We start from the raw sequence: 26106 nt of genomic DNA, 5'->3' as shown, positions 1-26106 counted from the left end.
TTATGGAATTTTTTTAATGCACAGATATTTTACCTTTTTACAAAAAATGCATATTCACAGCAAATGAACTTTTGTATTCTGGTTGTTACATACCATGACATGAACATTATATAATTCAGTATTCCTTAAAAACTTGATTTTAGTGGCTGTATTTTGTTTTTATGAGTTTGCCATATTTCTTTTAAATATTACCAAACTATTGTCCATTTGGATTATTTCCATGTTGCTTTTATAAACAGTCCTGTAGTAAATATATCTTATATATAAATCTCAACAACTGTGATTATTGCCTTGGTGTGTATTCTTAGAAGTGGAATTACTAGGTTCAAAAGGTGTGAGTTTTTAAAAATTCTTAATATATTGCTATTCAGAAAGGTTACATTAACGTTATTGTTTTTATTTGTAAAACCTATCAATAGCATATGATGAAACAATGTCAATAGGGAGCTGAAACATTTTTGAGAAGCTCAATTTCTATTTCTATTTTTCTTTTGTAAATATTTGAGAACACTAAGATCAGTTATCAAAGAACTCTCAATGATTTCATTATGTTTTCATAAAACACTAAGATATTCACTTAAGTACTTTCAACTCAGTAGTAACATGTTTTAAATAACAGACTTTAGGAATTTTAGAGATAACTCTATAAGAACAAATTTATAATTTGCTATTTTATCATTTTTTTCCAGATAAAACTTTTTTGGTAATACTTAAATTAATCATGATCAAATGATATGCTTTACTGAAATTACATGTGTATAAAAAACATGAATCTTAATGACTATAATAATTTTAGAACTACTCTATGTATAATACATTCCTGAAAGTTAGATTTCAATTCTTTTTATACCCCCTTCAGTCTACTTATGAGTACATCAAGCTTTCATTAAAAAGTAAAAACTGAATATGAGTTTTCAGATCCTTTCAGATTTAAATGCATACATGACCATACATATATTATGAAAATCTTTGACGCCAAGTGCACAAATTTCTCCCAAGAGGAGAATTTGTTTTCTTGGGTGCTGTTAACAAAAACAGCCAGCACAGTTCTTATTGAGCTGTGTAAAATAAATCAAGTCAAGGACAAGTAAAGTACATAAGTTGGTACAAAGACTTGGTGACTAGGAAATTGGTAACTCTCAGTGTTGGCAAGAGTTAAATGTGGAAATAATTGCATGCACTGAAGCTGAGTCTAAATGGGTCCAGTTTAGCTGCAAATTAATTTGGCAGAGCTGATCAAAAGCTTTTTCAAGAAAAAGTCATGGATTTGTATCTTCATTGTCATATATGATGTTCATGAAATTATAGTAAAAGAATTTTAAATGTGGAAATCCATAATAATGCAAAAAATGGACAAGGTGGCACCAATTTCCAGACAGGGAAAGTAAATGGAGAAAGATTGACTAATGTGTCAAAGCATGCACAGCTTCAGCACAGAATACAACAGTTGGCGAAGGGTTGCTTGGCGGGAACTTGGGAAGCTGTTCATTCTGAGTATCAGATAGGATGGAAGGCGAGGGTGTTAGTCAACTCTTGCTAACAAACACCTGAGAAAAGCTACGTAGGAAAGAAAAAGGTTTATCTAGGCTGACAGTTTTGGAGGTTCTCAGTCTGAGATCAAGCAGACCCCATTTGTTCACCATCCACTGCGGCTGGAGGATAATAATGTCAGAGCGTATGAGAGGGAGCAATCACACAGCAATTCAGGCAGTAGGGAGAGCAGGTGAGCCCAATTTAGGCCTATGTAACCAGCCCTCTCCTGATAACTTCCTTCTGATGGCCCGTCCACAATGACCTGAAGACCTCCCACTAGGTTTACCTCCTAGACATTGTAACTGTATCCAGCCTCCACCCTCTTTAGTACCATTAACTATTGATGTAACAGTTTTGGGATTATGCCTTTAACACATGAGCTTTTGAGAGATGCTCAAACTAACTTCCAAACCATAGCAGTAAGCTTAAGAAGAGAGATATAAAAAAGAATCAAATGGAGGCGTTTTAAGGAACAGTCCACTGTCACCTTACTACCTCTTCCACTCCCCTGGCTTGTCTTGCAGACGCCTAACATCTTCAAGGCAAATAGTGGGGGAAGGAATGGAAAGTGATCTGCTAGTATTTATTTTTATAGATTTTTTAAAATTTATTTGAAAGGCATAGTTAGAGAGAAGAGACACACGCAGAGAGAGGGTGCTTCCATCGACTAACTCATTCCCCAAATGGCCGCAATACCCAGGGGTTGGGCCAGGCCAAAGCCAGGCACCGGGAGCTTCTTCCAGGTCTCCCACGTGAGTGTGGGGGCCCAAGCACTTGAGCCATCTTCTAATGCTTTCCCAGGCCATTAGCAGGGAGCTGGATCCGAAGTGGAGCAGCTGGGTCTTGAACCAACGCCCATATGAGATGCAGCATCACAGGTGGAAGCTTAATCTGGTACATCACAATGCCAGTCTCAATGTGCCAATATTTTAATGATCTGTTGGGAAAGAAATCAAACCTCTTTGGAGGAAAATAGAATTATCTAGTTTCTTAATGAATTACTTACAATCTTAGCAATTTTAAAAACTACTATGCATGAGAATTAGGAAAATGTGACCTATAATAAACAGAAATATTAGTCATCAGAAACAATCCCATTGACAAAATCAGAAGTTGGAATTAGCAGATAAAGAATTTTACAGGGAAAAAAAATGGATATCCTGGATGAAGAGAAGGAGAATTTCAGGAGAAAGAAAAAGGAAGAAATTGAAAGCATAGAATTAAAAAGTGCAACATCTAAAATTATTTTAAAAGATCATCAGATGTGCTTCATAATAGTTTGGACAATGAAAAAGAAAGGATCAGTAAATTTGAAGATCAGTGCAAATAAACTGAAGAACAAGTGAAAAAAAAATAAAACAACAAACGAAAACCAAAGCCTCAGTGGCTTAAGGGATAGTATCAAGAAATCTCACACACATGGAATTGAAATCTCAGAAGCATAGGGAAGAGAAGTTGGGGCTGGAGGGACTATAAAAAAAATGGCCCCAAATTTTACAAAATTTGATAAAAAAACAACTCACACATCCAAGAACTTCTGCAAAATCCAAGCAGGGGAAATCCTAGAAAAATCACACCTTAGTCAAATACTGGAAGTCAAAAATGAAGAGAAAAATCTTAAAACGTGAGCAGAGAGGAAAAAACACACATTGTAAACATAAGAGTGAGGATAGGAACAAAGGTTGACTTCTTATCAGAAACAATATAGACCAGAACACACTAGAATGAAGTCTATCAAGTAATGAGTAGGGGAACTGTCTAGCTAGAGAAAATATCCTTCAAAAAAGAAAGCGCAACAGTGTTCAAATAAAAGCTTTTAGCTTTTATTAGCAGACTTACATCACAAAGCAAACTGAAAGTGTTCTTTTGTCTGCTGGAAGAAAATGAAAGAACAAAGATGGAAAATGCTGAAAATATGGATAAAAATAAATGGGTTGTTTTTTTAAAGCAAAAGTAACAACTGTGGGGTTTACAACAAGTGAAGAAGTAAACTATATGGCTGTAAGTGTACAGCTTATAGAAGTGGGTGAGTAGAATCATACTATTGTGTGGTTCTGGAATGTGTGAAGCAGAACAGTATTGACTCAGAGGACACTGTGATAAGTCAACAATACAATTTTACAATCCTTAAGAAACCTCTAAAAGAAAGAATTTTTAAAATTTTAGAATAATATATAACTAAAATGGTAAATTCAACCCACTAGTACCAATTAATTACATTAAATGTAAATAAACTAAAATTGAATTGGAAAGTAGATATTGACAGATTGTTTCTTAAAAAGCAAAATCCACCTATATACTTACTATTCTAACAGATGCATGTTAACTATAAAGACAAAGACAAGCCAAAAATTAAAGGATAGGAAAGATTTGCTGTCTAAATAGCAGATACAATAAAGCTGGGGTGTGGGGTGAGAGCATTTGACCTGTCAGTTAAATTTCTGGTGAGAACACCCATGTCGTGTGTCAGAGTACTTGAACTAAACTCCAGCTCCTGACTGCAGCTTGCTATTGATATGATGGTCCCAGCTGTCCATGTGGGAGATCTGGATTGAGTTCCTAGCCCTTGGCTTTGTCCCAGTCCTGGCACTGCAGACATTTGAGTTGTGAACCAGTAGATGGGAGTGAGCTCCCTCCCTCCCTCTCTCCTCCTCTATCTGAGGGAAAGAAGAAGAGAAGGAAGGAGGAAAGGAAGACAGGCTCCCCAAATATTAGCACCAAAAAAGTTTAACCACATGAAATATAGCCAGAGGTGGTAAGGATCATTTCATCATAAAAAATAGATGATTCATCGAAAAGAGTTTATAAGCTTCTAAATGGCAGAGCAAGATCCTTGAAGAAACAATTGATAGAACCAAGAAAAGTGACAAATCCATAATAGTTATATTTCAATACCATTTCCTTAGTGTTTGATATAACAAGTTGATTATAAATCAAAAGTATATAGGAAATCTAAACAGTCTTACCAACTAGCTTGACATAATTGACATCTATAGGACATTACACTCAACTTTAAAGCACATATCATTTTCATCAAAATAGATCCATTTATGGACCATAAAATTTGACAGATTTAAAATATGAAATCTTTAGATTTGTGTTTGACCTCAATATAATTAACAATTAATAGTTATAAAATCGGCCGGCACCGCAGCTCACTAGGCTAATCCTCTGCCTTGTGGCGCCGGCACACCGGGTTCTAGTCCCAGTCGGGGCGCCAGATTCTGTCCCGGTTGCCCCTCTTCCAGGCCAGCTCTCTGCTGTGGCCAGGGAGTGCAGTGGAGGATGGCCCAAGTACTTGGGCCCTGCACCCCATGGGAGACCAGGAGAAGCACCTGGCTTCTGCCATTGGGTCAGCACGGTGCACCAGCGTGGCGGCCATTGGAAGGTGAACCAATGGCAAAAGAAGACCTTTCTCTCTGTCTCTGTCTCTCACTGTCCATTCTGCCTGTCAAAAAAAAAAAAAAGTTATAAAATACTTAGAAAATCTCTAAAAATATAGAAATTAACTTCCCCTTTAAATGATGTATTGGTCGAAGAAAAGGGTCATTAAAGATATCAGGGAACATTTTTAATGGGATCATCATAAAATATCATAAACCAATTTCCAATGTCAGGAATGAAGTTATCACTAAGCCTTCATTCTTTTAAAGGCTAACAACAGGTTATTTTTACCCTTATGCCAATAAATTCAAAAATTTGGATGAAATAAACAAATTCCTTAGAAACACAACTTGCCAAAGCATACAAAAAGAAATATAAAATCTGAATAGCCCTAATCAGCAAAGCAATTCATAATTAATATCTCTGGGCTCCAGATGGTTTCACTGGTGAACTCTAACAAAATTTTAAGGTACAAATATAATAGCAATCTTAAACTGTTTCAGAAACTAGAAAGGGAATACTTTCCAGTTCATTTTATGAGGCCAGAATTAACCCTGTTTTAAAACCTGACAAAGTTTTTGCAAGAAAAAGAATTAAAAAAAATTGTTTATTAAAAACCAAATCCCTAACAAAATATTAGTAGCACACATAAAAGATAACACGCCATAACTAAGTGTGTTTTATCCCAGAAATGTGTCAGTGGTTTCACATTTGAAAGCCAATCAACATAATTTACCATTAAAATGAAGAAGAAAATTATATAATCATCTAAGCAGGTAAAACAGGAAAATCGACAATAAAAACTCTCAGCAAAGTAGGAATAAAGGAGAACTTCTTGATCCTGAAAAACATACAAAAACTCTTCCACTAATGTCATATTTAATGATGAAATATTGGATGCAGTTTCCCTAAATGAAGGACAATGGAAGGAGTTTATTCTGCATTGTACCAGAATTCCTGGTCAGTTCAGTAAAACAAGGAAAGTTTGGAAATGAAGAAATTCATTACAGATGTCGTTATTATAACTATAAAAAATCTTAAGACATCTACCAAGAAATAAAAAATGAAACTATCAGAACTAATATAGAAATTACCCAAATCTCTGGATAAAAGTTCAACATAAGAAAAAGTCTGTTACATTTTGGCACTCTAGCAACCAACATTTTGGAATTGAAAATCAAATAAATATTGTATATCATAACATAAAAAGTCTGATACACCTAGGAACATACTTGAATAAAGATGCACAAAACTAATAACTATAAACTAATGCTGAGAAAAACTAAATAAAACCTAAATAAATGTCATGTCCATCTTGATAAAGAAGAGCAAATTTGGAGGATATTATGGGATCTTAGTACTCATTAGTTGGTTACAGTGAGTAAGAGAGTAAGGTGGTGGTGTGAGAACAGACCACTAGACCAGTGTAATAAAATAGAGTCCAAAAATAGACACACACATAGAGTCAATTCATTTTCAACAAAGATGCCAAGACAATTAAATGGGGAGAGGTCAGCTCAGATTTACTATGCTCTCATCTTACATTAATAAATGTAAACATTTTAAATTCTAACTATTAAGGGCAGAGAGACTGTGACTCATTTATCTCCTTGTGCATTCCATACGAGTCTGTTGAGTTAAAATGAATCAGAAACCAAAATGATACTCAGGAAGTTATATGCCATCTCCCTGGAATTTGATAAGTATTTTTTTTTTTTAATAAGAGGACTGTTCATGTGATGGGGCAATAGAAAAACATGGTAATCCTCCGCCTGAGGCGCCGGCACCCCGGGTTCTAGTCCCGGTTGGGGTGCCAGATTCTGTCCCAGTTGCTCCTCTTCCAGGCCAGCTCTCTGCTGTGGCCAGGGAAGGCAGTGGAGGATGGCCCAAGTCCTTGGGCCCTACACCTGCATGGGAAACCAGGAGAAGCACCTGGCTCCTGGCTTCAGATCAGCGCAGTGCACTGGCTGCAGTGGCCATTGGGGGGTGAACCAATGGAAAAGGAAGACCTTTCTCTCTGTCTCTCTCTCTCTCTGTCCACTCTTCCTTTCAAAAACAAAGAGAAGAAAAACATAAAAGCTTCTATATACCATTTTTAGATATATATATGATTTTTTAATTGAAATCTAGGCACATTGGGTATTTCTGTAGTTAACTTTTCTTTACAAGATATGACTAATTTGGTTAAAATATTTGATGAGTATTAGATAAAGACACAGCCAGGCCAGCGCCGCGGCTCACTAGGCTAATCCTCCGCCTAGCGGCGCCGGCACACCGGGTTCTAGTCCTGGTCGGGGCGCCGGATTCTGTCCCGGTTGCCCCTCTTCCAGGCCAGCCCTCTGCTGTGGCCAGGGAGTGCAGTGGAGGATGGCCCAGGTGCTTGGGCCCTGCACCCCATGGGAGACCAGGAAAAGCACCTGGTTCCTGGCTCCTGCCATTGGATCAGCACGGTGCGCCGGCCGCAGCGTGCCGGCCGCGGCGGCCATTGGAGGGTGAACCAACGGCAAAAGAAGACCTTTCTCTCTGTCTCTCTCTCTCACTGTCAACTCTGCCTGTCAAAAAAAAAAAAAAAAAAAAAAAAGACACAGCCAGAGACTCATATCATACTAGGGTTCATACAGCTAGAAGGGCCTTAGGCATGCAAAGCACTAAAGTAATGCTACTTCACTCATTCATTTATTTAGTGTTGATCATGTACCTACTAAGTACTAAGCATAAATGATGAACAGGACACATGTTACTCTGTCTTTAAGGCTTCACTAAAATAAATACTCTCTTAATTCTAGAACATAAATTAGTGGTGATTGCACATTGCGTACCACCAGTCGTATGCTGCTTGTAGTTTGTATTAGTGCTATCCAATAGAAATTTAATGCCATATGTCATATATTATATATATATAATTTTATGTATTCTAGAAGCCACATTTAAAAATATAAATAAGCAGATGAGTAAATTTGGAATACATTTTATCTAATATGCAAAGTATTATTTCAACATGCTGTCAATAGTGTTCAGACTATTAAAGAAATGTTTTTAAAATTAACATTAAGTTTTCAGTATTGAGTATATATTTTACGCTTATGACATATCTCAATTTGAGCAAGCCATATTGCAAGTAATCAGTAGCCACATGTGGCTGGTTGGCACCTTATTAGATACTGAAGACGTGAATTAATTCCCTTTAGCTGCAATCTGTTGAAATGTACAAGTAGACTCCATACCTGGTGCTGTTTCTGATGTTAGAGTAAAATTAGTGTATCTAGGAAAGAACTGCCCTCCTTGTTAGAAGTGTCAGTGGTCAAGGGGTGTCTAATTCTGTCATAGGTGTAGAACTCCACACGAATTTTCATTTAAAAGAGTTCTGGAGTTTTACTGTATTTGGAGACAGATTTATGCATCTAGCATGTGAATATATCCAGGTGACCTTTAGGAGACTTTGCAGGACCCCCCCCCAAAATTCAACTACTTAAAGTTCTCAATATTTGTTGGGTGAATGATGAAATGAACCCACAACCCACATTATCAATTCTCTGATACACAAACAAAATAGTTGTAGCTTTAGGCTAATGAGCTCATGCTCATTTGCCTGCTTGTCTTCTGTTTAAAATTCATTTGTCTTCTAACAGTATAATTTTCCCTCTATTCAAAGGCCATTATTTCCATTAGACTATAGTATAAATCCCTTATTTTCAAGATTATGACTAATTTATTACACTGTGCACCAAGAGATGTGTTTTAGATTCTCAATGTATAATATCTCATCAAGACTGAATCTCAGCTGTGATTTAGAAAGGGGATGAGTTGGAAGCAGCTTGGACTTAATCACTGTTGTAACTTAAACATGTAGACTCATCATAATGTGGGAGATATCACCTGTCTCTGCTCCAACAGAATAACCCAGGAATCAGAATACTGGCCCATGAATCAGAGGAGGTAAATTTTAGAAATTTGCATGTGTAATAAGTACCAAGGGAGACTCATTTCACATTAAATGTTGACTACCACTGCCCTACAGGGAAGTTCCACTGTAGTGGAACTGAAGATAAAATTGCATACTAACACTTGAATCTATTTATTACTGGAAGAAATGCTGTTTTCAGTTCTTGTTCACTACCTCTGCTAAGCATTTCATTGGGTACCACATTGCTCTTCAAGTGAATTTTCATGCTTCAATCGATAAAACATATGGTGTGCTTTCTTGAAAGATAGATTATGAATGTTAGATTCAACTACACTTATCCTAAATGGGCTAATGTCTAAAATCACATTGACTAGGACCTAGGTCATATTTGTTGGCACAGTTCCCTAATGTAATATCTGTAATGTTTGTGACAGTGCTGGAAGATGCACTTTGTTTCTTATTTTGTTCTGTGAAGTAATTCTAAGCATACTTTAATTTAGTCACAATTCTACAGAAGACTGCTGAGCCAGGCACAAGTACGGGGACTTCAAAAATGAATCGAACTCAGTGTCAGCCCTTGGGAAGGCCGTGACCTCTGCAAGGCAGGGATGAGCGCTAGACATGAAGCCTTGTGTCAGAATATTATGTTAGGTGTTTACGAGGCCGCATCCGAGAAGACAGCAGCAGGGTGATGTGACTCTGACAGGGAGCTGGGGCTTCACATAGATGACTGTGCTCTGTTGGACTATGAGCCTCAGCGAGCCAGAGAAGTGATGTCATGCCACAGCATCAGCCAGGACGTAGATAAGACCAGCACTTGTGTCTCCTGATCCAAACCGTTGTCTTCCCACTAAACCCAGCTTTCTCCAAGAACCTGGTCTCCGAAAGCAAATTGGCAAAGCGCACTGGCCTCTCCCCTCTCTTCACACCCAAAGCGCTCTCTGGTAGTAAGATATTAAGGGTGATACATTTCCTTTCCAGCCACCAGGGTGCCATTTAATTCCCTCCAGCAATGACTACATAGGAACCCACCTTTAAAAGATGCTGAAAGCTACATGCTGCTGATTTATTGCCACATCTATTAAAGCTCCAGAGAGAATCTGACTCCCTGGATTTTAAATATAGTTGAGCTATTATGATGATATTTCCTGATTTAAGCCCTCCATAAATTAGGTGAAATGATTATAGTGGCTGTTGTCACTTCATTCTTGCCCCATCTCTAATCACTGTTCTGCCTTCATTAATTCAGAATAAAATATCACAAGACATTAATGCAGCATGTGGCTGTGGGAGGGCTACATCTTTATAGTCTCAATACTGAATGTGATATCATACTTAAAGATGCCAGTACCTGATCCTTTACTGGAATAGTGAAAAAAGAAAAGAAAAGTTAAAAAAAAAAAAAAAAAAAAAACTGCTCAACTCTTGGTGCCTTCCTGGACTGTTAGAGTTGCGGAAACTAGGCTCAGAGATAATGTGCGACTTGCTCAGGATCAGTCTGCAAGTGATTACCAGACCCAAAACACACGCCCAGGTCTTCTGGCTCTAGATACAAGGCTCTTTCTAGCCTAACCTCCAATCTTCTGGGGATCCTTCCACAACAGTGTCTTGACTGCTTTTTAATGAAAGGCATCATTGCCAACATAGAAACAAAAACAAAAATCTCGGCTTCCCCCATCACTTTATCGTCACTGTGTTTAGTTTATCACTTCACAATCATTATCTGGTGTTCTCTTACAGAAGGCAACAGACTACTGCAACAGAAACTATCCCTAGATGGCAACCCCAAACCTATACACGGACCAACAGAGAGGTCAGATGGCCTACAGTGGTCAGCTGAGCAGCCTTGTAACCCAAGCAAGCCTAAGGCAAAAACATCTCCTGTTAAGTCCAATGCCCCTGCAGCTCATCTTGAAATAAAGCCAGATGAGTTGGCAAAGAAAAGAGGTAAAGTGGTTTCTTTTGCACAAATGATTCAATATATTTTGCACCCACAGAAAAGTACCCGAATGACAACACTTCGCATAAAATGCTGCCTAGTGTAGAGAACGCACATGAAATGGTATTTCTTTTTGTGACCCACATAGATTGAAAGACAGATGTGATTCCTCCATTTTAATCAAAGGTCTTGACTATTTAAATGGAATTATACCCCCTTTCTCTGCCCTGCTGTGACCTTTCTGCTCTCGGTAGGCATGGGTAAACTTGCACCGCGAACACCTTCCCTCCTGATATTTCACAAAGCAAGTGTTAATCACAGGAGCTCCTTTAAAAATTTGAATGCTGGAAGGACTGGTGTTTCTGATACACAGGTTCTTGACTTGAATGAAGATGAGTCTGGAGGCTGGCATATCTTTTTCAGATGTGATCTTCCCTTGTAAATTCAGTCTATGTTAGAACCTTCAGACAACATAACACTGAAAGAGGATTTTAGACTTGACACACTAGAGTTTTATTATTTTTTGAGCTTTGATATACTTGATTCGTAAATAGTATTAAAAATGAAAGGGAATGAATCACTTCCTTTCTGATTCTCAGGCGATTAAATGATGCTCTCATTCAGCCTCTGTTGCATCTGATTTCCTTGGCTTCGGTGTGATACGCTTTCCCGCTCTCCTGGAGGGGAGGTTTCTTCCTTCTAAGAAATATGTCCTTGTTGGGATAAGTCCAGTCTGCCTCTTTGCCATGCACTCTCTGTGGACCCTGGTGACGGTTTCAGGAAATCGGGCAAGAGGGGCCCCCACAGAGCCTCTGTGGGAGATGCTGCTGAAACCACAGGCCTGGCTGATCAGGACGGAGCCAGCGTACCTGGCACAGAGGCTCCACCCTCCCCCTGGCTCATTTGTGCCTCTCCCAGTCCCTTGCACAAGCCCTTCTGCTTTTTAACCTCACAGAGTGCTGTTTATAGAGACAACCAGCAGCGGCACACTTGGTCTTTGGATGTATCAGATGCTGAAGACACTGCAGTTTGGGATGGAACACCAGGATCAGAGCCTCTTGCTAAAGAGCAAAGGAAACAAGTGCGCCCCAAATGTCCTGGCCCGAGAAAGACCCCAGTGCTGAAATCCCCGCAGTCTCAGGGGCCAGTTGAGCCATCCACCCTGCATCATAAACATCCTTTTGCCAGAACTTTCTCTCTGTCTCTTTTTATTTTTTTAACTTGAAAAACAAAAGACGAATCTTTTTTTTTTTTTTGGTGGATTAGCTGTTTTGTTTTGTTTTTTAGCCTCCCAATATAAAAAAAAGTGCTTGAATTGCTTTTTCTTTTTCCTTCACATCAATTTTAGGCCCAAATATTGAGAAATCAGTGAAGGATTTGCAACGCTGCACTGTTTCTCTAACAAGATACCGTGTTATGATCAAGGAAGAAGTGGATAGTTCTGTGAAGAAGATCAAAGCTGCCTTTGCGGAATTACACAACTGGTGAGTCACTGCACTCTGGAGCTGTGAATCTGGTGCCTGAGAACTTCCCTGCCTAAGAGCATCAGGCGACCGTGCTGTGTGTTTCCTTCCCAGAATCACAGAGCCCCTCCCCACCAGAGTTCTGTTAAAGCTCTGGAGCGGATACACACATCTTGGGAATAAAAAAGAAGAGAAAGTATAGGAATAAAATAAACCCAATAGCATAATTCATTGGGGTTTCAAGTTAACTCAAAAATGTGAGGATGATATAGAACAAAACCTCAAAAAAAAAAAACTATATTATTGACAAATCTCTGGAAGGCTACTATGAATGCTACCAAGAAAACAAAATACTTCCAGCATTATCACTATAAAGCAAGCAAAAAAATCTCTTAACGAAAAGGAATATATACACTTAGTGATAGCATCCTTTTCTTGGGTATCTTTAAGGCTGGCATTAAGAAATTGTGCACTGATGCGGTTTTGGTCCGGCCCTTGTCCTGCCCTGCAGTTAATTTTGATAAAGGATATTTCTTAGAGTCTTCTACATTTTCTCATATCCACAAGGTGCAATACGTGTTGGTGAAAGCTATTAGTTGAAAGATGTTACCAGTGTTTCAGTTAGGATTCTTTCCATTTCAAGTTTTAGAAACCCAAATTACACTAAAGAGAAAGGAGAATTGATTGGCTGATGTCCGTGAAAATTCCAGAAAACTTCTGGCAAATTTGCTCTAATCCAAATTATGTTGCCTCTCTGCCCCTCCCCCTTTCTCTCTCTCTCTCTCTCCCTCCCTCCCTCCTTCCCTCTGCCTCCTCCCTCCCCCCTCCTCTCTCCTTTCGCTTCTCACTCTTTCCCTCCCTCTGCTTGGCTTTACTCTTAGGCAAGTCTCCTTCTGCATCAGCAAAGAAAATCCCCCTGGCAGCTCCAGACTTCCTTAGCACTGAGATCTGGGGCCAGGCTCAGTCTCTAACAGTTCCAGCCAAAGTCCAAAGACTGATTCTCATTGGCTGAGTTGGGTTGCATATCTGTCTCTAAACCAGTCACCATTGCAAGAGGAACAGCCTTCCTACCAGACAGGCCAGAGTCATGAGAGCCACACCTCAGCCCCGTGGACAGAGAGCTGAGGAACCATGGGCTTCCACAGGAAAATGCAAAGTACCCCCACAATGCCCAGGTTCATATAGCTTGTTCCCTATATCTCATTGGCCTCCTATAATTCTAAAATTTGATCCCATCTTCTCCATAGTTTTCCTGTCCCTAGTCCTTGCTTTGACACTGATGTGCTTTTTAACAGAAACTGTAGAGTTGTATAAAACTAAGGATTAAGCTTCACACTAACCTAATCTAAAATTCATGAATTAAAAACCATCTGCTGCATATAAGATCTTAAGGGTACAGAAGACACCAGAGACTTGAAAGAAGTGCCTCTGCTTTAGTTACCATTCAGCCTTTCAAAGCCCTTCCCAGGTGAGAAATCATTACTCCCCACACACACACACACACACACCACACACCACACACACCTGATCATGGTGTCTGGACCTCACTGGAACGAATCTGCTTGATTAGATCATGATCTAAGCAATTGTTCCTGGCACCTCCAAGAATATTCATTATTATTATATAGTTAAAAGTTAATACGACTCTCCAGTCTTTAAGCAAGTTGCCACACTGCTTCTGAGTACTTCCAACTTGCAGGCTTGTTCTTCTAGAACCAGAGCCGGCAGACTTGCTCTCTGAAGGGCCATCTAGCAAATGCCTGAAGCATCACAGGCTTGCGGCCCCCGTGTAGTGCCTCAGCAGCGGGAAAGCCAAGTTCAGTAGTGCGAAAGGGGAGCAGAGCAGCTTGGACTCGCGGGTCGTAGCTCACCAGGCCCTGTGTGGAAGCATTAGTGCTGCTCAGAGAAGAACCTGTGCCTTACCGTTAGACCACACTCTTCCTCTGAGGGTGTCTGTGTGATACCTGCCACCCGAGTACCTCTCCACTGATGCACCCCTTGTAGCAGTGACTTGCGGTTACCGCTCTGTCCTCCAGCTGCCCTGAGGACTTTGGATTTTATTTTGCCTCTCAGTAAAATGAGCATCACATGGGTCATGAGACATGCTGCGATTGATAGCAGATTCTTTGAGTGTTTTACTCCTCAACAGCTGAAAACATGAGCCAGGCAAGACAGCACCCGCCAAAGTTGTGTATCTTTTCCCTGCTGCTAATTCACAGTGTGTTCCAGGCTGATGGCCGGGATCGCTTCTGAAGGCGCCCTGCCAAGCAGTGCCGCTGCTTAAAAGTCACCTGCCTCACCAAACGGCACTTCTCCAAACCAAAGAAGAAAACATCGAGAGGGCCCGTTCTCCGAGTGCCGTTGCTGTGTGATGTGAAATGCTAGCACTTGTTTTCTGTTCTAACCCCTAATACAAACGATCCCACAGTAACTGCATAAGTGGTAACTCAAAAATGAAACCAAAGTGCTTTTTTTTTTTAATTAGCAATTTATTTACATGCATTTCTGCCAAATAGAAAAGCGTTGCCTCTCTTCCGGATAAGCCTGCCATCCGGCCAACACAGTGACGTGCTGGGGTAAAGCCTCCCTCTTGTGCTCTAAAGGGGAGAAAAGGATAGGTTTTTAGGGATCGTGGTGCTCTTGAAAATTATCAGGCTTGCACAATACTGGGGGGCAGCTTAGAAGTTTAAAAAAAATGAAGCTGTCCTATAGATAGTGAAGCCACGCATTCTTACACGCTCTAGCTTTGAACGTGAAACCGTCCGCTTCAGTACAGTTGTGACCTCACTATGACGTCATAAGGCACATGTGGGTACGGAGGACAGGGGACAAGTACTGTGCAGTTCCAAAAGAAGTGCTATCCCTGAGGCAGGGACTGCATGAATGGCACTCAGCGACGCGGACACATACGTCCCGTGGCCAGGTCCTTACTGTGGGGCCACCAAATCTCTTAACCCCAGACTGCACAGTGGGGGTGTGTCTCGCTTAGAAATAAATAGAAAGTCTCAGGCCAAGAAATTCTAAATGTTTACTCTGCTAGGAAGGGGCCAGCTTGAGGACGTGTGTCCTACCTGACTAAATTCCACAAAAAAAAAAAAAAAAAAAAAGGACTGCTGGACTCCGCGGGAATGCTGGTTTTGAGAGGCTGAGAAAAAACCAGTTGCTTGCCCATGCTTGATACCAGGTGAGCACACGTGAGGGTAAAATGAGCTGAGTGCTTACCCTTCCACAGTTCTGGAGAAAGCCTTTAAGTAGTTTTATACACACACACACACACACACATACATGATATCAAAGTTGGCATTTGACGTGGACACAGTTCCATGGGACTAAGTGACCATAACACAGAGGGCATTCTCGTGTTCCCAATGGAACTGGGGGCCTGAGAGAGGAACAAAAATGACAGTATGCTCCCACAGAGGTCTTAACAGAGAATAAATTTGGCAACACAAGATGAAAAGCCACATCAGGAGCTAACATGAAACAGCTGGTTCTCTCCCATGTGGTTGGCCTCCTACCACAACTGGAAAATATTCATCCCTTAGAATCCTAGCTGCCAGATTTTATTGCTTTGTGTGCAAACCAGTTGAGCCTCTTGTCACAAATTGTGTATGTGTGTGTGTGTGTGTGTCCAAGTGGATTGTAAAGGCTTAAAAACGAACAATAAAAGGTTAGATTCCAAAAACACCCAGGAAGGAGAGTAACACTTGATAGTGGTGCTGTATGCTAGGGGAGAACATATTCCCCAAAGAGATGGGAAGATTCTGCTAGGTGTGGCTGTCAGTTCAACATGTGAGTAAAAGACCTCTCGGAGAAAATAGGAGATGCTTACGACCCAATGAGCTGAAGGGTGTGCTGGGGGCCGGGGCGGGTCATGCAGTTGCAGAACGGGGGCTGGAGGGGACAGTCCTTTTGCTTTGCTTTCAGTTAGAAAAGGGAGATTGGTCAAAGCATGTGTTCTGCATAAAGGGACCAGAAATGGCCCCATACCCCATGTTGGTTTGTTTCCTATAGCAGCCCAAGAAGCCTGGCCACATGGAATGCGGAAGTGGGCCAGAAAATTGCGCTCCCCCAGGCCTGAGCCGCTGCTCCATCGCCTTTCTCTGCCCATTTTCCCTACATCCTCTCCTTCACATCGTGTCCCTCATCACAGCAGAGTCACGGCAAGCCTCCTGCTGCCGCCCCCAGGAATCAAGACCAGGTCTTGTGATGGAGTCTCTGTCCCTTATCTCTGCTTCCTTTCAACCAGTCACTCCATCCTTTGGATGATGTGGCCTCCCTCCCAAAGTGACACATTCGCATGTTAACAAATGCTCTGTTGACACGCTCTCCCCTAGCCAAAAGAATAACTCTGAGAGTGAGAATTTCAAGCTGAAGAGACAGCTATTTTGAGATAAGTGTATCTTCTCCTGGCATCCCTCACAGCCCTCTCAGCTGCTGCTGAAGCCCCAACGGGTAGCCGAGCCAACACTTGCACACATTACCGGGGTGGTCGCCCAGGCCAGATCGTATCACCGTCCTCTGTCTAGGCTGTGACCTTGAGAAGGCCTCCCAGGTGGGTGCTGTTGTGTTCAGAGCAGCCTAGGTGACAGTCTCTGCATGCTCAGCTTGTTAGTCCTCAGATGGCCGCGTAATACAGAATTACTGAGGCGTGTGTCTCTGGAGTCTCTGGAGTTTGAATCCAGTAAGACCTTTTTTTGTTCACTCTGACAGGCTTATCACACAGTTGGGTGCTCGCCTTGTCTCTTGGTTGGTGGTTGGCTTCTCCCCCTGTAGTCTCCAAACTTGTAGCCGCTGTGCGGTGACACCAGCCTCCTGTGTCAGCTGTTTCTGTGTCCTGTAGGTCTTGTCTTTGTTCTCTTTGACTGAAACATGATGCTTCTGAGTTGACATTTACTTCTCTCCATGCAGAAGTATCTAAGTGTACACTATCATTGAAATCTCTCTGATCTCTGTGGCCATCCATTGCCTAGGCACCACCCCCAGAGTTACTGATTTCACTTGTCTGCAGTGGTCCCAGAAATAGATTTAAAAAATAAAATTAAGACTAGTTTATTCTCTTGTACCTCCATGATTGATTAAAACATTGGTCGAGAGACTTGCAGCGAGTGATCTGTCCAGGGCCAGAGCGATGGCACTCAGCCGGATGAATTTGCCCCCGGAAGACCATTGCTCTGGAAATAGATGCGGTTGTCACAGGCACAGAAAGGGAGTGCTCCTGGCATCCAGCAGGGAAACAGGGCTGCTGCAAGCCACCCTGGAATGCACAGAACAGCTCCTCGCCCCCTCTCTTCCCATGCGCCTGTCAGCATGATCTGGCCCAGGATGTTGGTGCTGCTGAGCATGCTGGGTGAGGCACAGACCAGAAGGAAGGCGCCAGTCCTGCTGCACATCGTGCTGTAGCTGCCTGAGGGGAGCACGGAGACGCCTCCCTTGGGAACCCCGCTGAGCACCTGTCAGCCCCGGCTTCCCCTCCTAACCCACCAGTGGACAAATTTCCTCCCGAGTCACTCACACCCCATGAAGTCGTACCATAGTGCCTTCTCTCTTCGTATCAGTGCAGCAGGAAGGTCTGATTTTTCCATACTGCTTGAAACAAAAACCTTCTAGCTACGCATTTTAAAGGTCAAATTACATGTTTGTTTCCTTGAGACCAGAAAAACAATTATATTGTAGTGTAGAAAATTGAGGGCTTTGCTTTGCTTTTTTTTCTGTCTGTTTTTCATTATAGAATTCAACTCAGTCCTTAGAAGAAAATGGAAAAATTAAGAACTGAAGCTTGCAGCTAATGATAGGTAGTCACTTCCATTAGCCATTCTGTCTCTACCTGAATCTTTTTTTCTCATTTTTCAATAAAACCAACATAGTGCAGTTGAGGCTAGGAGAGAGATGAAGATCCCAGGCATGTAGAGGTAAATGCAATAGGGAATTGTTCCATTAAGAGCTGTTTGGGGGCTATTACTCTTTGGCTTCAGTGAGGCAGCGATTTCACTTGGTGTTCCTGGGCATTTGTGGCTTCTGTCCAGCTCTTCTAATGCCACTGACAGGCTCAGGTGTGCCAGCTCTTGCACCATTTACACAGAATGAAACCGAAGGCCTTTTTCCGCAGCTTATGGTGTAGTGTGGTTGGACAAGTAAATCCCTGTAGGCCACTGAATAGCCCTCTTTTAATTAGGAACATCACTGTAATTGTGAGACTTTCTACACTTTAAGAGGGAAGGACAGGAAGAATACAGATGAAGTGAAACAGGGCCCAGAACCACAGCAGATGCTATGATAAGAAGCAATGGGATTTGTTCGTTCCGTTGTGTGGAGGGTATATTGATAAAAGCATGATGAGTGGAGATTCCATTGTAAAGCCCGCATGACCAAAGTCATCAGCACTCCTAGCGTACACAGTAGGACTGGGATATATGGAGCAGTGCAGTTGCACAGTCATAAAAGGACGCTTTTCTCTGCGCCACTCAGCAAGTCTCGTTTAGGATGGAATCTGCAGTACAAGAGCCGACCGAGCAGCCTCTGCAGCCACCCGGCAGTGTTGCATAATAATTTCATGACGCTTTCAGTTCCCTGTTTAATGCTGAGGAACGTGGGAAACACTGAACCAAAGTTTTTAAAGATTTATTTGTTGACTTATTTCAAAGACCGAGTTACACAGAGAGAGGGAGAGACAGATATCTTCCAACAACTGGTTCACTGTTGAAATGGCCACAATGGCTGGGGCTGGGCCAGGTGAACCCAGGAGCCTGGAACCCCATCCAGGTCTCTCCTGTGGGTGCAGGGGCCATCTTTCACTGCTTTCCCAGGCAGTAAGCAGAGAGCTGGATTGGAAGCGGAGCAGTACAGACTCAAACCAGTGCCAAGCCAGTGCCCATATGGGATGCCAGTGTTGCAGATGGCAGTTTAACCAACCGCACCACAACACTATCCCAAACACTCATCAGATTTTGCCCACTCTTAAGACCGAACATGTAATGAAGATACAGATCATTTTAGTAGTGTGTTTTGGGTTTTGTTTTGTTTTTTTTAATAAAAATCAAGAGTTTCGATGTGTTTTTTAAGAGATTTAATGAAAGATCTCTGTGTCCTTCTGCTCTGAAAAGAAATACATTGTTCCCATTGATCAAAACCTGAACAAAAAGACTGACCACCAGCTTTCCTCTCATCAAATGGTTTTGCTCAATAGCCCCCTGCTTGTGATTTGTGCAGAGCACCGTACAAAGGAAATTAAGCAAACGTGTTCCTTCTCCCCACACCCGACACTCAATATTACACCAGAACGCTAAAGGAACACTGAAAGTACGAGCATGTACGTACACTTGCAAAGGATACAAGAGACTACAATGGAAGAGGCTAATAAATATATTTATGCCTCAAGAGAACCATATGTATGGTTTTTGCTGCTGCCTAGCTAACAAATTGCCCAAAATGACTCCTTTTCCTCACTCTGCACCAGTCCAATAAACAGAAATAAGCTCCAGGATCCTTTCTGAAATTGTGCGAAGGACAAACACCATATAACAAGGAGCCACGCAAGGTCCCTGTGACTCTGCACTGAAGCGAGCCCCCGTGCTACAGTGCATTTCCAGTCCTGCCTCATTTGTGAATGTATGTCATGCTAAATAGGTGTCCCTTGCGCTTTGGAGGTGAAAGCTTCTCCTCGCCTATTTTCTTTCCTCCCAGAGGTTTCTCTCTGCATCACGTGTTTCCCCAGGGCCGCTGCCAAGGACTGAATGAATCAGTTGACGTGAAGGAAGAGCAGGTTGATAAGCACAAAGAGGTCCAAACTGGCCTTTTCCGTTTAGGTGCAGTCCCCGGGAAGCCAGCATGAATAGCGCCTCATATTAACAGGCTTCCTGAGCGACGTGTGCATTACCTCCATACGTTATGTCAGCTGCACACTTGGCATTGGAAGTCAGCTTTGCTTCCACTGCAGCCTTCCTTGCAGAATAATAGACCCACAGGAAGAACTGAAGACAAGAAATCTTAACATCTGAAAAGAATTCTGAATCTTTTCAGCAAAGAAAGGCTACCAATCAACCAGCCTGCAACATGGGCTGAAAAGCAATCGTTTGTTTTCATTGTAGAGCAGAAAACCACAAGGAAATTAAGCCAATTGTTCTGTCTGCGCATTCCTGTAAGAGTACTAGAGTATGGACTTTCTTTGTCTTGTTTTCATTTACAGTAGAATCCATTTTCACTTGGAAAAATAAGATGAATTTGTTCTTATGTATTAGTATAAATACAGAATTCATTGTAATATTTTTAAAATGAGATATCCTAGATCACTGTTTCAGAATGAGTCTTGGAGCTTATCTGTATTTATTAGAGTGGTACTGAGCGAGACTAAGGAGCCATGTCGGGCAATTTGTCAGCGAAGACAGCAACAAATCATATGGAAGGGGGTTATCTGAAGTCAGTAGAATTCCTTCCATGTATACTACAGTGTTCCGTCATGACTATAAGCTGGGGACTCTGACAAGAGCATATTCTAGTAAAAGTCACATCTTTCAAGGTTTATTAACCACTTAATTGGGAGGCACTGGGTGCAGAGGAGACCACAGAGGCTTTAAATCTCATCTCCACATGCTGGCTCTGAAGCTGATTGAGTTTCTTCTTAGCTATGAAACAGGAGTGCTGCTGTCACTTTTGAGGGGCCTTGTGAAAACTCACATACACGACAATGCATTTATTTGAGCGTTCTAGAAAATCACTAGCTGGCTCTGATAGATGTTTAGGTGAGATTGGTTCTCTTCCCTTCCAGAATAGCATTTAGGAAATTTCTCTTCTTCCAAGACACTAGGAAGAAGCTGCCCTTCTCCACTTTCCATTCATTAAGGATGCTGTTTATTGGATCCCAGATGAGCAACGGGTATAACATTGACTGTTTCTTGCTTGATGAAGACAGAAGTAAGGCAAAGGGACGCCCCTGATTTTCAATGGCTACAGCTGCCAGAACAGCCCTCTTTCCCTTTCATATCTCATCCCTCTGCTCTACCTCTCTTCCCCCCTCTTCATTCACCCATTCAGTAGACAGACGAATGCATGGCAGGCTGGCACTTCTCAAACTTCTGTGTGCACAGGAGCATCTGGGTCCTTCCCAGAGATTCTGAGTGCACGGGGATGGGATGGAGCCTAAGAATCTGCATTCAGTGAGTACAGTGAGTGTGAATGTAAGTGATCTAATGACCCCACTAAGAAGCACTGCTAAAAATACTGACGGGAGAGACAACCTCTTTCCTAGGAAAGCTCAAGGTGCAGTGGATGCAGACAGGAACAAGCCCCACGATGCAGTGTGGCAAGTGCTGCAGTGGAGCCGTGCATGGTGTAGGGCAGGGGTCAGTCCCGGCTGGCTGGTTGGGAAGGGGTCCCTTGCAGGACACTGGCCACAGGGAGAAGAGAGAAAGAAGATAACCATGTAGGGCATACGGGGTAAGCTGCCGTCTATGATGCCAGCACCCCATATGGGCACCAGTTCAAGACCCGGCTGTTCCACTTCCTATACAGCTCCCTGCTGATGTCTATGGGAAAGCAATAAAGATGGCACAAGTGCTTGGGCCCCTGCTCCCAACATGGGAGACCCAGAAGAAATTTCTGAGTCCTGGCTTCAGTCTGACCCCGCCCCAACCGTTGGCAGCCATTTGGTGAGTGAACTAGCAGATGGAAGATCTTGCTCTGTAACTCTGCCTTTCAAATAAATAAGTAAATCTTTTTTAAGAAAAAATCTAGCCATGTAGAAGAAGCAATACAAAGAACCAGAAGCATGAAAGACCCAAGTGGACTTTAAGCAAAGCAAAAAAATCAGAAAATTCATTCACAGATTATCTGTGGACTACTAATAATCCATGTACTAAGGATTAGGAAAGTCTGCTTAAAAATATTTATTATTTATTTGAGAGGCAGAGTTACAGATGGGGCGGGGGGGTGGGGGAGAGGTCTTCCATCCACTGATTCACTCCCCAAATGGCTGCAACAGCTGGAACTAGGCCAATCTGAAGCCAGGAGCCAGGAGCTTCTTCCCAGTCTCACATGTAGGTGAAGGGGCCCAAGAACTTGGGCCATATTCCACTGCTTTCCTACGCCAGAAGCAGAGAGCTGGATCAGAAGTGGAGCAGTTGGGACATGAACCGACACCCATATGGGATGCTGGCACTGCAGGCAGAGGCTTATCCCAGTACACCAGGGCGCCAGCCCCAGAGAAGTCTACTTCTTATGATAAGAAGTAAGTACATATGAAACCAATCTGCTTATCAATATTCTCATATCAGTAAGGGTGTGGGCTCTTGCTACGAATTCAGAGAAGAATTCTGAAAACTGGCTCAAATAGACCAGGCAGCATGGTAAGTTTTTTTAAGCTTTCTATTTAGTGAGGGAAATGCAAAGGAGAGTGAGGGCTCTAGCTAAGGGAAAGAGGGAAGTCCAGAGCTTAAGTCGGGGCCACACTGAGCAGAGAGCAGACCAGGAGCCACGTGCAGCAAGTGTTTGGTTATGGGCAGCTACAAGCAGCTTAGCACAGGTAGCAAAGCAAAGGCAGAGAGAGCTGGCAGCCCAAAGGCCACACACCCCAAAGGCGCGAGGCAACAGGAAGATCAAGGGCAGCTAGGGAAAATAAGGGCTGTGCCCCCCGTGTTCCAGGCCTTTTATCCACTTCCAAAGGGGAGTGATTACGTAGTCTGGCACGTGGGCATACAGGTGGGGTCAGGGAGGGGCATGAGATCACACAGGGGGCGTGGTAAAGCTATGGTCTTCCAGCTCACAGATCTAATCAGTTGTCTGCTCTCTGCCTGCCTCCATCACACAGAGTTCATTTGTGCCCCCACTTTGGAAGCTGCTGGAAGGGCAGGTCAGTCCTGAGGGCAGGTGGCACCACAAGGGACAGACAGGTACAGGTCAGCATGTTCCCTCCCCTTTTCACGGAACAGCCCAGGAATTCAGGGGCCTACCAGGGCCAAGGAGCCTTTGAGGCCAGGCCTGGCTGCCATGGCCTGGACGTGGGCCGGAACTTCAGATCCTCCTTGGGCCCCTTCAGGCTCTTCGAGTTTCTGTTCCTAAGTTATTCATGTTCAGCAACCACAATGGCTCCTGCAGAGATGCCCAGCTCCCTGCCCGATTTTTTTTTTTTTTTTTTGAAAGCAAATACAATAGAGTATTCAGAGTAGTTGCCTCTATTTTGTGAATGAGACAAAGGAGGATTTTGCCTTATTTTGTTTTAGCTTGAAATTTATTTTATCCTGCTTTCTGTATTTTCCAATTTTTTTTAAAGGATGTAAAGTGAAATAAAAACTCCAAGACTGGTTGTTAACCAGTTCCTTCTGTGATATCCTTGTGTGAGAAAACAGCAAAAATCTACAGCTAGCCTAGACTGTTTTCTCCTTCCGTAGGTGTAGCTTTGCAGTGGGGAGCAGTTGAAATCTTATTATTCTTGTAGGAACTGAAATCCTTTAATAGTGAGCTCCATGGAAAGAGATCAAACTAAGCAGTATTCATCAAAAATAAGAACTGGTATTAGTCAGCAAAATCGTATGTAAAATTTGAAAGGGAAGTTTCTGAGCAATGTAGATTTTTCAGTTGACCCTTTAGGGTTGGAAGATTTGTAGACTTTGCTAGATTTTGCAAATCTTTGTTATGTTTAAAGTTCCAAGGGCAAGGAATCCCCTTTCTTTTTTTAATGAACTATGTCCTTTCTGAGGAACGAGATTTCTGTGTTGAGAGTTAGTCCATGTGCTAAATCTGCATGCACCTTATTCCACAAATGCACCTAAGACAGTATGATGAAATATTCATTACCCGTGGTTTCAAATCACCGAGTGGTTCCAGTGTGAAATATGCAGCCTAAGAGAAACTACCTTGTATTACCTCTGATAAAAAGACGTGGAAAAGAATCAGCTCAGCCTGATTGGCAAATTGTTGACTTTCACGGACAGATTTTTACTTTGCTTGGTGTGTTGAGCACGGTTCATGCTTTGAGGCTGCACTGGTTTTTTTTCTGTGATGGTCATAATTAGTAGGCAGCTTTACAATGAGTAGGTAACTTCGCCAAAGCTTGTGTCCCAAATTCAGTCCACATTCTGTAGACAGAGCAAACCAACAGCCAGCTCCTTAATAATGAGCCCAGGGCTAAGTCAGCCGTAGGGGAAGTGAACAGGAGAGGGTAGAGACATCTCTGGTGTGGACTGCAGAGGACGGAATCGCTTGGGAAGGAAAGGAAGAGGAGTCGCTGGTGACCCCAGTAGCCAGCGTGCATGATCCAGATGACAGCACCAGGCGGGGAGCGGAGCACAGAAAGAAGGCGGGAGGGACCACAGTACCTGGGAGCCTGGCACCATTTGCAACTACATCCTCTTGACCACTGGCCACAGACCCACACCTGGTACTGCTGCAGGTGTGGCCCTCCATCCAGGAAAACAGCTCTGCTGACAGCTGCACTGGCTGAGAAGTGGGTGCTGAAACCTCCAGCTCGTTTTTCCCGGGCACATTCTAAGATTCCCTGGAATACTAGAAGGCAAGACTGGCAGTGGTACCCATGGAAGCCATGTGTGACACCTTACACATACAGAAGTTGTTCTGCCCTCCGTCGCCACAAGAGGAAAAGACACCGGGATGCAGGATGCGTATAACTAGGGCAGCAGGGGCACCTCTTCCCTCAGGCCCACCTGCAAAGGGCAGATGGCTCAAGCCCCCCCCCCACAGCAGACCCAGGGCACTAGCAAGCTGTCAGGAGCCCAGCTGAGCAGAGCCCACAGGGCACTGGGGGAGGAAATGGTTTTACACCCGTTTTCCCCCTTAATGAAAGAAATGGGAAGTTTATGCGAGGAAGCCTGGCTTTAGGGCTTGTGGTAAATACGTGTGCTGTGTGCTGGCCGGTGGAGGCCAGAAAGACTGAAACATCCCAGTAGTGTTCAGCAGACTCGCCCCTCGCCAGCATCCTCCTCCTCGTCCTCTGCCCTGGGGCTGGGGATTCAGCTTCTCCTACAGCCTGCTCATCCCGCAAGGCCCTGCACCTGCCTTGTCTCCTCGCCGATGTGCTCAGCCTGCGCTGTCTGCTTAGCAGCGGATGAGGTTAGGAAGCTCTCCTTGAAGCGAGTTAGCCGCTAGAACGTCCTGAAGCAAAACCGTCTGCGATCAGATGGTGCTAGGCAACTTCCCTCACGCCATGGTAGCACGCACCTCCATTAACTCTCCAGCCGCTTCCTCTGGCTGTTGTCGCATATTTTTTGTTTATTTATTTATTTGACAGATAGAGTTAGACAGTGAGAGAGAGAGACAGAGACAGAGGCCTTCCTTCCGTTGGTTTACCCCCCAAATGGCCGCTAAGGCCAGAGCTACGCCGATCCGAAGCCAGGGGCCAGGTGCTTCCTCCTGGTCTCCCATGCGGGTGCAGGGCCCAAGCACTTGGGCCATCTTCCACTGCCCTCCCGGGCCACAGCAGAGAGCTGGACTGGAAGAGGAGCAACCAGGACTAGATCCCAGTGCCCATATGGGGATGCCAGCACCGCAGGCGGAGGATTAACCAGGGGAGCCATGGCGCCAGCACCAAGTTGTCGCATATTGATGTCTAAATTTCCTTTAACAATCTCCCCTCATTCCTCAGTATCTACCAGCAGGTTCTGCTCTCTGGATCCCCGACCTCTAACGGCTCTGGGGCTGCCTCAGTCTCACAGTAGCTTCACTGTTGAAGAGCACTAGACCTGACGCAGCTCCTCTGAACGCCCCGAGGAAGGGGTCCCTCACTGTCTTTGTCTCCAGATTTACAGCTCAGTCTTTCACCGAGCAGAAACTGTCAGATCTACTCCTATGAAGCAGCCCTTGAGATTCTTGTTTATTGTTTTATCACTAGTCTTCTCTTGGAAGGAATCAAGACAGTAGAAACATTGCTACAAAAA

At 43.1% G+C, this 26106-nt stretch overlaps 1 protein-coding gene across 18 annotated transcripts in view; it reads left to right on the top strand.

The window, feature by feature from the left end:
• Nucleotides 1-26106, top strand: part of SPATS2L (spermatogenesis associated serine rich 2 like) — a 174172-nt gene that overhangs the window by 124422 nt on the left and 23644 nt on the right. For 11 of the 18 annotated variants that reach the window (XM_008258940.4, XM_008258938.4, XM_070070421.1 and 8 more), the window contains 2 exons: nucleotides 10562-10768; nucleotides 12109-12244. In XM_008258940.4, coding sequence (XP_008257162.1) covers nucleotides 10562-10768; nucleotides 12109-12244 — 343 coding nt within the window. The remainder of the gene's footprint in view (nucleotides 1-10561; nucleotides 10769-12108; nucleotides 12245-26106) is intronic. The other 7 variants (XM_070070428.1, XM_070070427.1, XM_070070424.1 and 4 more) reach the window with 1 other exon arrangement.

This window comes from Oryctolagus cuniculus, chromosome 3 (genome assembly GCF_964237555.1).
Source record: "Oryctolagus cuniculus chromosome 3, mOryCun1.1, whole genome shotgun sequence".
Classification (NCBI taxonomy): Eukaryota; Metazoa; Chordata; class Mammalia; order Lagomorpha; family Leporidae; genus Oryctolagus; species Oryctolagus cuniculus.
Note: the sequence above shows the minus strand (reverse complement) of the source record. Positions and strands in the feature narration are given on the sequence as shown.